The following is a 12,672-nucleotide window of genomic DNA, read 5'->3' as shown; positions in this document are numbered from 1 at the left end:
CTTTTTTGGACTGACTCGAGCAGGTTGTTGTGCTGTTGTTCGTGCGGATTCCAGACAGTCGAGGCATACTCAAGGGTGGGGCGGACCATTGTGATGTAGGTTGCCGCTTTCACTTTTGGAGTGCACTCCTTGAAGTTCCTTCGGAGGAAGCCGACTGTCCTGTTTCCCTTCGCTGCAGCTGTTTCTACGTGCCTGCCCCAAGAAAGGTTACTAGTTGATCTAGTATAAACTCTACACTGAACAAAAAAACACCCTTCGATAGTACTGATGAGCGACCTTGTGTACCTTACATTCATGGGGCCAAATTTGTCCAACCAATTTGTTTTATTTAACTTAGAAATTTGATTCATCCTAAAATGTTTTCCTTCTAACTCAAGGGACGTAACCACTCAGTACACGTTTTCGAAGAATTCGATTTTGGGGGTGAAATCTATTAAATTTTACCACCAATTTTCTTCACATGCAAGAAACTGACATGCTTTTCGTCCATAAATAATTTCACTTCTTAATTTTACCAGGAAACAACATTTCAGTCTTGAGTATATGGCCTTAAGTCTGAAATGGTGTCCACAGCTGAAATAGCTGTGCAACCTTGGCTCTAACCTGATTTGTACATCAAAGAAAAATAAAATCCTTGTAAAGATTAATGAGACTTGTAAAAAAAAGTATGAAGTACACACCTAGAGAAACATTGTGTGCTCAGTTGTTGTTTTTAATGAAAATGTTGCCATTATCTGAAGTCAGCAGCACTACATTTTGGCCATTTTTGACTCACATGCGAAGCAAAAGTGAGTCTATGTACTCACCCGAGTCGTCCGTCCGTCCGTCCGTCCGGAAAACTTTAACGTTGGATATTTCTTGGACACTATTCAGTCTATCAGTATCAAATTTGGCAAGATGGTGTATGATGACAAGGCCCCAAAAAACATACATAGCATCTTGACCTTGCTTCAAGGTCAAGGTCGCAGGGGCCATAAATGTTGCCTAAAAAACAGCTATTTTTCACATTTTTCACATTTTCTCTGAAGTTTTTGAGATTGAATACCTCACCTATATATAATATATAGGGCAAAGTAAACCCCATCTTTTGATACCAGTTTGGTTTACCTTGCTTCAAGGTCAAGGTCACAGGAGCTCTTCAAAGTTGGATTGTATACATATTTTGAAGTGACCTTGACCCTGAACTATGGAAGATGACTGTTTCAAACTTAAAAATTATGTGGGGCACATGTTATGCTTTCATCATGAGACACATTTGGTCACATATGATCAAGGTCAAGGTCACTTTGACCCTTATGAAATGTGACCAAAATAAGGTAGTGAACCACTAAAAGTGACCATATCTCATGGTAGAAAGAGCCAATAAGCACCATTGTACTTCCTATGTCTTGAATTAACAGCTTTGTGTTCCATGCTAGGTTTAGTTATTTGACCTTGACCCTGAAGGTCAAGGTCATGTAAAGGTCAAGGTCAAGCATGTGAGTCGTATGGGCTTTGCCCTTCTTGTTTGTGACATGACCTTACAGCATATTGAAACATGGTCTACTCTGTCATTTTTATGGGACAGAATGTCATGAATGACTTTTCACTGAGCCAGTAAAACTCAAATGTACCTTTGACAAAGCAAAGTTTTTGAATTTTGTCAGTGAGCCTGCAGAAAATGGGGAGACAAAATTTCACAGAAAGTTCATAACTATTTCCGTAAGACTTCATTTTTGTTCACTGATCAGCTCTAAATAATAATTAAAGATTGAAACCTGATATATTTTTGTAAAAAAGTATTTTACAGTATATTTTGCAGAGGTATAAAACATAAAAAGGGTTGTTTGACTTGTTTTTGCATGTTCAAAAGTAGTTTGAAGTTTACGTGGAGATTTTCTTGTGAAAAAAGAGTTATGAACTTTCCAACCTTTTGCCTTATAAAAAGAGTAAATTGACTGGTTGGGGAACACCTAGCTTTGTAATGCATTTGGATCCACTAGCAGCAGTCACACTGAAAGTTTGCATCAAGTTCATTCATTGGTGTTTGAGTAATTGAGAAATAAAAAATTCTTGTGAGAAAGTTATGAACTTTCCTACTATCTCCACTGAGAGTGTTTTTTGTCCTTAAATGCTAGCCATGAAAGTTAAGGTTGTAGTGGAACAGCAATTTTGCATATAAAAGTACATTAGATTTAGATACTAAGCAATTTTTGTCACTAAAGTCAAGCAGTATGCTTTAGTTAGCCATTTTCTCTGTGTCTTGCGCACTATTTTTATGTGAGAGTTACTAACTCATGTCAAAACCCAAAATATATGTAAAATGACTATTTTCAGTTTCCAAATTACACTGTACCATGATTTTCATCACAAAAAGAATCTACTGGCTGCTGACTGTTTCTTTCTGAAGTACTTCGCCGTTTTGTCATGAAGTTCATAACTTCACATAACTCAAGCTCATTTTTCAAGGGCGTGTTTAAAATAATGCCTTGTTAATAGCAAAAGAGTACATTTGACTTTATCTGGACATTTTGTAAGAAGTTTTCTGAATATCAACCCTCAAAATTACATTTTGATAATTCCAGCATGAATCTGGGTTGACTGCACGGTGTACATAACTTCACATCAACTGACCCTCAGCCCCACGGTGTGAAGTTATGAACACATGCCATGAGTATGATTTATACAAAATAATTAATTTACTACACTAAATCACTACCTCAAATGATGTGCTGCTCTTCTCCAGAGTAGGCTGTTACAGTTTGATGTCATTTTTATTTTAATTTACCAGCAGATTTTAGTACGTAGATTTTCAGTTAAATAAATGATGTGAAGTTATGAACACACAGTCAGCTGACATAAACACTAACTAAATAATGATTTCGGTAACAGTTTTCATGACTGAGTTTGGTTAAGTAAATCATTAAGTAACAAAACCTTGTTTAGAATTATTTGCAAGAGACTTTAGTTAGTTATTTTAGTATAAATGTGTGATTGATGTGAAGTTATGAACTTTCACAAGTTTCAAACAATTTGCTTTATTTTGGCAACTAGCAGTTAAGCCCGGCTTCGCCCGGGAGTAAGCGGAGCCCTGTAGCAATTTAAGACGCTCGCTATCCCATTATCATTAGCTTTACCTCCTTTGTTTGGATACAAAAAAAGAGTTATCTCCCTTACCTTCTAGAAATTTCCGGAACTGTCCAGTTAATTTTTCATTCTTCATTTCTTCCCCTCATAGGAGCAATAGCAAGTCTCTAATATCACTGGCATGATGTGCTTGCTACAGACAAAAAAGAGTTATCTCCCTTACCTTCTAGAAATTTCCGGAACTGTCCAGTTAATTTTTCATTCTTCATTTCTTCCCCTCATAGGAGCAATAGCAAGTCTCTAATATCACTGGCATGATGTGCTTGCTACAGACAAAAAAGAGTTATCTCCCTTACCTTCTAGAAATTTCCGGAACTGTCCAGTTAATTTTTCATTCTTCATTTCTTCCCCTCATAGGAGCAATAGCAAGTCTCTAATATCACTGGCATGATGTGCTTGCTACAGACAAAAAAGAGTTATCTCCCTTACCTTCTAGAAATGTCCGGAACTGTCCAGTTAATTTTTCATTCTTCATTTCTTCCCCTCATAGGAGCAATAGCAAGTCTCTAATATCACTGGCATGATGTGCTTGCTACAGACAAAAAAGAGTTATCTCCCTTACCTTCTAGAAATTTCCGGAACTGTCCAGTTAATTTTTCATTCTTCATTTCTTCCCCTCATAGGAGCAACAGCGAGTCTCTAATATCACTGGCATGATGTGCTTGCTACAGGTGAACAGTAGGCACTGAACTGGTCTTGCACCATATAGGCTGTATTCAATAAATGGGAGGTCCATAATCTGAGAAAGGAAACAATGAATCAAGAAACTAAAACCCAGGTGCACATCTGCGGCACCTAGGGAGTGTACGTGCACACTATCTTGTTCCTGCCTCTTGCCATCTCAGAGGTATGGCGACCACAGACACACACACACACACACACACAGACAGACACTCTCTTTTATTATATGTACTAGCAGTCAGGCCCGGCTTCGCCCGGGTGTTTCTGATCTTCCCTCTCTCTCAGAAACTTCTAGAATCTTATTCCAATGAGAATAAGCGATAGATGAAAGTGTGAGCTCATACATTTGGATTAAAAGGCTGGGACTGACAGTGTGAAAGCATCACCATCAACACACTCATTTTGCTGAAAAATAACTTTTTGACTTGAGTTATCTCCTTTTCTTAGGAAAATTCTAGATACTTGAAAACCAGGTCTAACATCGACTCTATATATTCTGTAAAGACTGATCAGGCGTGCCTGCATTAGAAGAGAAGATACCTCCCTTCAATGTATACAAAGTAAGAGTTACCTCCCTTTGCTTCTAGAAATTTCCTGAACTGTCCGGTTAACTTTTTCTTCTTCATTTTTTCTCCTCATAGGAGCGATAGAGAGTCTGTAATATCACTGGCATTATGTGCTTGCTACATGTGATCACCAGGCACTGAACTGGCCTTGCACAGCAGGGGGCAGGGTTAGTGTGTGTGTGTGTGTGGGGGGGGGGGGGTGGGGGCGGGATGATAGCGGGCGGGGGGTAACCCTTGAGAATTACACGGTATACTGGTTTGATGAGAGTTACCTCCCTTCCGTGGGTGACAAAGCATGACTTACCTCCCTTGTACTATGTAGACTGTATTGATAGATGGGGAGGGTCATTATCCGAGGAAGGAAACAATGTCTGGAGAAACTAAAACCCAGGTGCACATCTGCGGCACCTAGGGAGTGTGCATGCAAAATATCTTGTTCCTGCCTCTTGCCATCTCTGAGGTATGGCGACCACAGACAGACACACAGACACACAGACACACAGACAGACACTCTCTTTTATTATATGTATAGATAGATAGATAGATTAAAATCTGATTTTGTAATATAAGTGCAGCTTTAGCCTATACTATAACTCTGTGTTCTCAGTTTGTCATTGTTTTGCAAATATATTATACAGTAACTGTACTAGAGACCAACATAACAAAAATTCTTGTGAAGTTATGCGCACGCTCACATTTTATGATTTTTGTTATCGTTTGTTTTCACAAATGTTTTACTTTTATTACTTAGTTGTATGTTGATTACAAAGAGTAGCTGGAGAGAAAATAAGATGACATATGCACTTTCTTACTTTGGTTTGAATTAGCCATAGTTTGTGATGTCACGGTGTGAAGTTATGAACTCCCAGGACATTCTAAAAATACTTTCAGTTTCTGCCAACTCTTTGAGTCAGACAAACATTTTGGTGTATTGAAATCCTTTTGATGGTACTTTTCAAGCACATTTTGCACAAAAACAGCAAAATTGTAGATTTAATGATAACTTATGCCAATATTTGCTGTGAAAAAATTGTGACAATATTAATTTCTATAAATAATACAGATAACCAAAAAATCTTCTCCACACTTCATCTTCAAAAATTACCTTCATGTTCCAGCTCACTTTTTTCAGATTAAAAAACAAAACAAATTGTTTCCTGCCTGTGTAAATTAAATTTATTTTACCAATAAAAGTAAATTATGTGAAGTTATGAACTTCCCATTAATGGAGTTCACATCTGCATCATGCGTGGCCAAAACAAGTTTAACTTGCTTGAAATGCAAAGTAATTTGCTGTAGCAATTTGCTCAGATGTCTAAAACAGACCCAATACATGTAGCAACAATGATTTAACAAGTCTAAATTTTGTGACGGTGTGAAGTTATGAACTCCTGCAAACTTTTAAACCTGAATCTGTGAAGTGATCAAACATGAGTTTTCTTAAATCATAGCTGTTCCTTGCGTATTTATGCTCTAAAATACATCTCTATTTTCAAAACAAAGAAAATGTTCATTTTTAAAATTGATTTTGTATGTCACAAAAATGGACACCTATTCTGACTTTGGGCCATATGTCGAGGGGGAAATATGTACACAGGCGAAAGATGAAATCGTGACACCGGCATGATTTGTTTAGTATTGCACATGGTCTTTTGGCGGTGCTTTAGTTTTTTTGTTTTTTTGTTCCTTATTTTTGCCCCCATGTCAGTACACAGAGCGAAAATTTAAGATGGCGACCGCACACTACAATCATGCATGATTTTTAAATGGCAAGCGATTCACAGAGCGCGGCGCGCTGTGCTATTGCTCTCACCAGCGCAGATTGTTGACGCGCTTTCTTTTTGTACATGTATGATTATCAGCAACATTTTTGACAACAATTGATTGCACCTACCTCTATTATATTATCTCAAGTGAATCTATACACCAGTTAACAGTTCCAGCGCTTAGCCTCTACATGGAACGAAGAAGGAACCCGAAAGAGGAGAAAAAAACAAACAAACTCGAAAAAAACGATCTGCGCATGCGTTCAAATCAACCAGAAAAACAAGAAAAATCGCGTATTTGTGTGCCCGATGTAATCCTTAGAACCTTTACACTCTTTCTTTGGACACTCAAAAGCAACTTCAGGGCTGCAAGACTACAAAATTGCACTTTCTGCAGACTGAATATACGCGTTCTAATCAACCGGGGAAAAAAAAACACGAAAAAACCGATCTGCGCATGCGCGAATTCCAAAATGGCTGCTGAAGTGTTAACTGGTGTTACACCGATTAACAGCGGTTCTGCGGCACTGTACTCAGATATACTTGTTTAAAAACGTCATCCCAGTTTAAAAACTCAGCTGCTTTCCATATAGTAGAAGCCATTGCAATGACATGTAGTGATATGACTGCCAAGTATTTAAGGCCGGAACTTAGGCACGTTTTACATCGGCGCAGCGATATATGGTGAACTCAGTTGAAAGAGTGAGAGAGAGAGAATGGAGCTCTGTTTTTCGTTTTATTGAGTTTTATTTCTCAAATAGATCAGATAGATGTAGCTGTTGTAAACTTTGCGATTGTGAAGAAAATGTAACAGCAGAATACATCGCGCGTCGTGAATCGCAGCGCTCCTCGTAGCGCCGCGCGTTGTAAATCGCAACGCTGCACAACGCGCCGCGCGCTGTGAATCCACTTCGTTTTTAAATAAGGTAAAGGTTGAAATGTTGTGACGAGGACGCCCCTTTTGTGTATCAAAATTAAAAACATGTCGAGGGAAGATATATATATGGGTTCTGTTTTATCATTTCGGAATCATATTTTGATATTTTCACATTTCTTTTTTTACATTTAGTCAAGTTTTGACTAAATGTTTTAACGTAGAGGGGGGAATCCAGACGAGGGTCGTGGTGTGTGTGTCTGTGTGTGTCTGTGTGTGTGTGTGTGTAGAGCGATTCAGACCAAACTGGACCGATCTTTATGAAATTTGACATGAGAGTTCCTGGGTATGATATCCCCGAAGGTTTTTTTCCTTTTTTTGATAAATGTCTTTGATGACGTCATATCCGGCTTTTCGTGAAAGTTGAGGCGGCACTGTCACGCCCTCATTTTTCAACCAAATTGGTTGAATTCCATTTCTCGTAGTTTCCAGAAACTGCGAGATCTGTGAGATGCGCATGACCGGAAACAACCATATCGTGTTTGTTCCGGCAGCCATGCAGACGTTTCTCTTCTCGCTCTTCTTTTAGAAATTTTATCCAAACCATCCGTGCTAACAGGTGGGAGATTTTTAGTCTTTAAGTTTGAGAATATTGACTCTGCAATTAAGTTAATGTAAATCAAGCAAAAGAAAGGAATATATTCAAAAAATTGTGGTTGTTTTTTCCAATTTGAAGACCGAACCGGTCAAAGAGCACATGGACGAAGAAGAATTACTTCGTGATGATTCAAAAATCTCTCGACACGAGAGTGATTCCAAAATCTCTCGACACGAGAGTGATTCCAAAACCTCTCGACACGAGAGTGATGACTGTGTGAAAATACCCATTCAAGAATGGGAAGAGATGAAAAAGCAAAATGCTCGAATTTTATCTGCTCTGGCAAGGGGAGGTAAGCAAAAGGATGACACATCCGATGATGAAAGTCGATCTCCCCGTAAACGAAAGAGAACAGATGAGATATCTGATGAAGATGATGAGATTGAAGATCTTTTCCAAGAAATGGAATCGTGCTCAAATGATGCTCTTAACGAAATCGAACAGGAATTCGATTTAGCAGAAGACGTGGGGCCAAACATTTCGGAAAAATTGGCGCAGATTGTAGAGCGAATGAAAAAAGGACTGTTGTCCGAAGACAAACTGCAGGAAAAGTTTGAAAAGTATAAAAAGCCAGGAAATTGTGACATCACGGTTCCACGAGTAAACCCAGAAATTTGGGACAAAATTGAGCATGAGGCTCGGTCCAGAGATCTTCGTGTTCAACAGGAGCAGAAAATGCTTCTGAAAGCGACTTTTGCCTTGGCAAAAATAAGTGATGACTTGGTGCAAAGTGCATCTACTCAAAGCAAAGCAATGCTAAAAACGGTCATGGACGCAGTTGCACTGATTTTGAAAACGGTACATGAACTTTCAGTAGATCGGAGATCTAGAATTGTCAATGCTCAAAACGTCAACAAGAAATACCGCAAACTCAATTCAAATGACATTCCAATCACAGATCTCCTCTTTGGCAATGAGTTAAAGGCATCTCTAGCAGCCATTGATTCAGCTTCAAAACTTGGTAATGATTTCACACAGTCGGTCAGAGGCAGAAAATTCTTTCCGGCGTCAAAAAACGGGTACAGAGAAAATTGGAAGAGCAGAGGAAGAGGTCAAAGCTGGCCCCGGAACAGGCCAATGCGAGGTCGTGGTCACTACAGGGGCCGGGGGCCAGGACAACAGAGATCAACATATCAGGTGTAAATACTCACCTTGAAGAAAACACTCAGGTAAGCATTAAAAAAGAAATAGAATTTCAAGCAGGTAGACTGAAACAATTTCTTTGTGAGTGGAAAAAGCTGACGTCAGATACATTCATTCTGAGTATGATTCAAGGAGTTCAGATTCCTTTAGAAGAAATTCCAAAACAATACTCTAAACCACAAAACCAGGTTCAGGGAAATTTATTGAAAGAAACAGACAAGGAAATAGAAAAACTACTAAAAATGGGAGTAATTGAAAAGTCGCATCAAGAAAAAGAACAGATTCTTTCACCTATATTCCTTGTTCCAAAACCAGATGGTACACATAGAGTTATTCTCAATTTGAAGAAGTTCAATGAGAACGTTTCTTACGAACATTTCAAAATGGAAAATTTAAATTCTGCAACGGAAATGATGAAAAAAGGGTGCTACATGGCATCAGTAGACTTGAGGCATGCCTATTACTCAGTATCAGTGGCACATGAATTTAGAAAATATCTCAAGTTTGAATGGAAGGGTCAGCTCTATGAGTATACTTGTTTGCCAAATGGTCTGGCATGTTGTCCTCGGTTGTTCACTAAACTTCTGAAACCTATATATGCTTGCCTGAGATCACAAGGTTTTCTGTCTGCGGCATTTGTTGATGATTGTTACCTACAAGGGTGTAGTGTGGATGATTGTCAAAATAACATTGACAATACTGTACATTTGTTTGAATCACTGGGGTTTGTGGTACATGATGTAAAATCTGTTTTGGTACCAACAACAAAGCTGAGGTACTTGGGATTTTGTTTGAATTCTGAGGAAATGATAGTCACATTACCAGAAGAAAGGGCGCTGAAAATCAAAAAAGCCTGTGTGGGGCTGAGAAGTAAGAAAAGATGCACAATTCGAGAACTAGCACAAGTTATTGGACAGCTAGTTGCAGCCTTTCCTGCAGCTCAGTGGGGTCCTTTGTTCTACAGAAAATTGGAATGTGACAAAGCTGCAGCTTTAAAACAAAATGGAGGAAAATTTGAAGCTGTAATGGTAGTTTCAGAAGAAGGACACAAAGAACTGAATTGGTGGATTCAAAACATAGGCACAGTATCAAAAAGCCTAGAGCAGTCTGAGCCCTCAGTGGAAATAACAACTGATGCTTCAACCTCTGGTGGTTGGGGTGCTGTGTGCAAGTCAAAACCAACAGGTGGTAGATGGACAGAACAGGAGAAGGCATTGCACATAAATGTGTTAGAACTGTTAGCCATTGAGTATGCACTGAAGAGTTTTAAAGAGGATGTAAGAGGCAAACATATTAAAATCCTCACTGATAACACTTGTGCTGTGGCATATATCAAAAGTATGGGAGGCTCTCAGTCTAAAGAGTGCAATGCTGTTGCAAATCGAATTTGGATGTGGTGCAGAGACAAAGGTGTGTGGATCACAGTAGCCCATATACCTGGAAAATTAAATGTAAAAGCAGATTTACATTCAAGAACATTTAACGATTCAACAGAGTGGAAGTTAGAAGCAAACATATTCCAGAAAATTGTGGAAAATTGTGGAAAACCAGAGATTGATTTGTTTGCTTCAAGGCTGAATTATCAGTTGAAACCGTATGTTGCTTGGCAACCAGATCCAGAGGCAATTGCAATTGATGCTTTTACCATAAATTGGAATAAATGGTTCATTTATGCATTTCCGCCTTTCAGTATGATACAACGAGTTCTGGCGAAAATCGAGAGAGATCAAGCAGACGGTATTCTGGTGGTTCCCCACTGGCCGACAGCAGTTTGGTTTCCACAGATGCTACGTTTGACGAGTCAACCTCCTCTTCTGCTACCTCGAGGAAAGAAGGTCTTGTTGCAGCCCCACACCAGTCAGCCACACCCTCTACACAGGAAGCTTCAGCTGTTGGCGGTCCAATGCTCAGGGAAGCCTTGAAAACACAAGGATTTTCTGCAGACACTTGCGACATATTGTGTGCTTCCTGGAGAGATTCAACGAAGAAACAATATTCCTCATACCTTACCAGGTGGAAACTGTTTTGTGTTGAACGGAAGCAAGATCCTTTTCGAGCATCTGTGAAAACTGTTCTGGAGTTCTTAACTCAACTGTACAAGTCTGGACTTGGGTACAGTGCTATGAACACGGCAAGAAGTGCAGTTTCTGCGATTATAATAACTGATGATGACAGACCAGTAGGAAGTCATTCAAAAGTTGTTAGGTTCATGAAAGGTGTATTTGAAGAAAGAACTCCTATTCCCCGTTACAAGCAGACCTGGGATGTAGAAATTCTTCTGACATACTTTAGAAATCAGGAAAATAACAAAGGTCTTTCCCTGAAAGATTTGACTATGAAGTTGTGTGCTTTACTTTTAATTGCTTCAGCTCAAAGAGTGCAAACTATTCATCTCATAAAGTTGGGAGCAATTTCCTTTCATAATAAAGGAATTACCATCTTCATAGAAGAAAAATTAAAACACACAAAGCCAGGACGTTTTCAACAGCCGTTGGAATTTTCAAAAAATGAAGATGAACAAATCTGTGTTGTTGCTTGTCTGAAAGATTACATTGAAAAAACGGCCTCACTTCGGTCAGTCAATGACAGTGCTGACAAACTATTGTTGTGTTACTCTCGTCCTTATGGTCCTGCCTCGAAAGACACAGTGGCAAGGTGGTTAAAAACAGTGTTGAGAAAAGCTGGAATAGAACAGTTTGCCCCCCACAGCTTCAGAGGAGCAGCCTCTTCGGCTATGCTGAAGACAGGAATGACATTAACGGATATAATGAAGACGGCAGGATGGTCCAATGCCACCACATTTAATAAATTTTACAACAGACCTGTGCAGCAGAAGCAAAATGCTGACAAGTCGAGTAGAATAGACCAAACCAGTATTCTAAAGTATGTAAAAGAAAACGCCTGAAGTGGAATCAGGGAGTGATCAGACAGGAATCTAACAGTTGGTACAATGCATACATTGTCTAAGAGTCAAGTCAGACTCATCTGGAGTTGGTTCATTATTCAAGTTGTGGTTGATTATTGGAACTTTGCAGGAGCGAATTTTGTTTTTTGAAATTAATACACAAACGTACAAAGACAACAGAAAGTCAGTACAATCAGTATTATGTTGATATTTTTTCTTCTTTATTGACGGTCAAAAACTTTTGACCGATGTTTGATGCTTTGCAAATGTTAAATAAACATCAAATCACGCAAGGCGAACATAAATTCACAGTGTGAAGTGTCAGAAATATGTACGAATGAGTATAGTCAATAGCAAAACAGCCAACTTTAAAATCTCACAGATCTCGCAGTTTCTGGAAACTACGAGAAATGGAATTAGAAACATAAACGAGTACTTACCTGTAAGTCGAAGTTTGTGTAGAATTCCATGATGTAGTTTACAGGAACGGAGGGATATGTGCCCACCCTCTGTTTCTACCCACCCTTGGTAAACATTGTTATGGTGTTTTGCTATTGAGATGTAATCCTGTATATTAATAGACTGAGGATTACATCAAAATAGATCATCTATGTATAGATGATCTCGTCTGTAAAATATGGTTGTTTCCGGTCATGCGCATCTCACATATCCCTCCGTTCCTGTAAACTACATCATGGAATTCTACACAAACTTCGACTTACAGGTAAGTACTCGTTTATGTTTCTAAATTTTGGTCAAGTAATCTTCGACGAAGCCCGGACTTCGATATTGCATTTCAGTTTGGTGGCTTAAAAATTAGTTAATGTCTTTGGTCATTAAAAATCTGAAAATTGTAAAAAAAAAAAAATTTTTAAAAACGATTTAAGTTTACGTTCATCTTATTCTCCATCATTTGCTGATTCCAAAAACATATAAATATGTTATATTTGGAT

General features: G+C 38.7%; 1 protein-coding gene across 1 annotated transcript; it reads left to right on the top strand.

Annotated features, from left to right (window-relative positions):
• Positions 1–7,679: 7,679 nt before the first annotated feature.
• On the top strand, positions 7,680–12,453 carry LOC138954879 (transcriptional regulator ATRX homolog). The gene is made up of 2 exons (XM_070326637.1): positions 7,680–8,840; positions 10,505–12,453. Exon 1 carries the CDS (start codon positions 7,771–7,773, stop codon positions 8,812–8,814), a length of 1,044 nt encoding a protein of 347 aa, XP_070182738.1. The 5' UTR covers positions 7,680–7,770; the 3' UTR covers positions 8,815–8,840; positions 10,505–12,453.
• The last annotated feature ends 219 nt before the right edge of the window (positions 12,454–12,672 follow it).

Source organism: Littorina saxatilis, unplaced genomic scaffold (genome assembly GCF_037325665.1).
Source record: "Littorina saxatilis isolate snail1 unplaced genomic scaffold, US_GU_Lsax_2.0 scaffold_197, whole genome shotgun sequence".
Lineage (NCBI taxonomy): Eukaryota > Metazoa > Mollusca > Gastropoda > Littorinimorpha > Littorinidae > Littorina > Littorina saxatilis.
The sequence above is the reverse complement of the archived record's forward strand: the minus strand, read 5'-3'. Positions and strand labels throughout refer to the sequence as shown.

What these genes read in the sequence shown, in the direction of transcription:
- LOC138954879 (XM_070326637.1), top strand. Translation starts at nt 7,771, where the DNA reads ATGGACGAAGAAGAATTACTTCGTGATGATTCAAAAATCTCTCGACAC.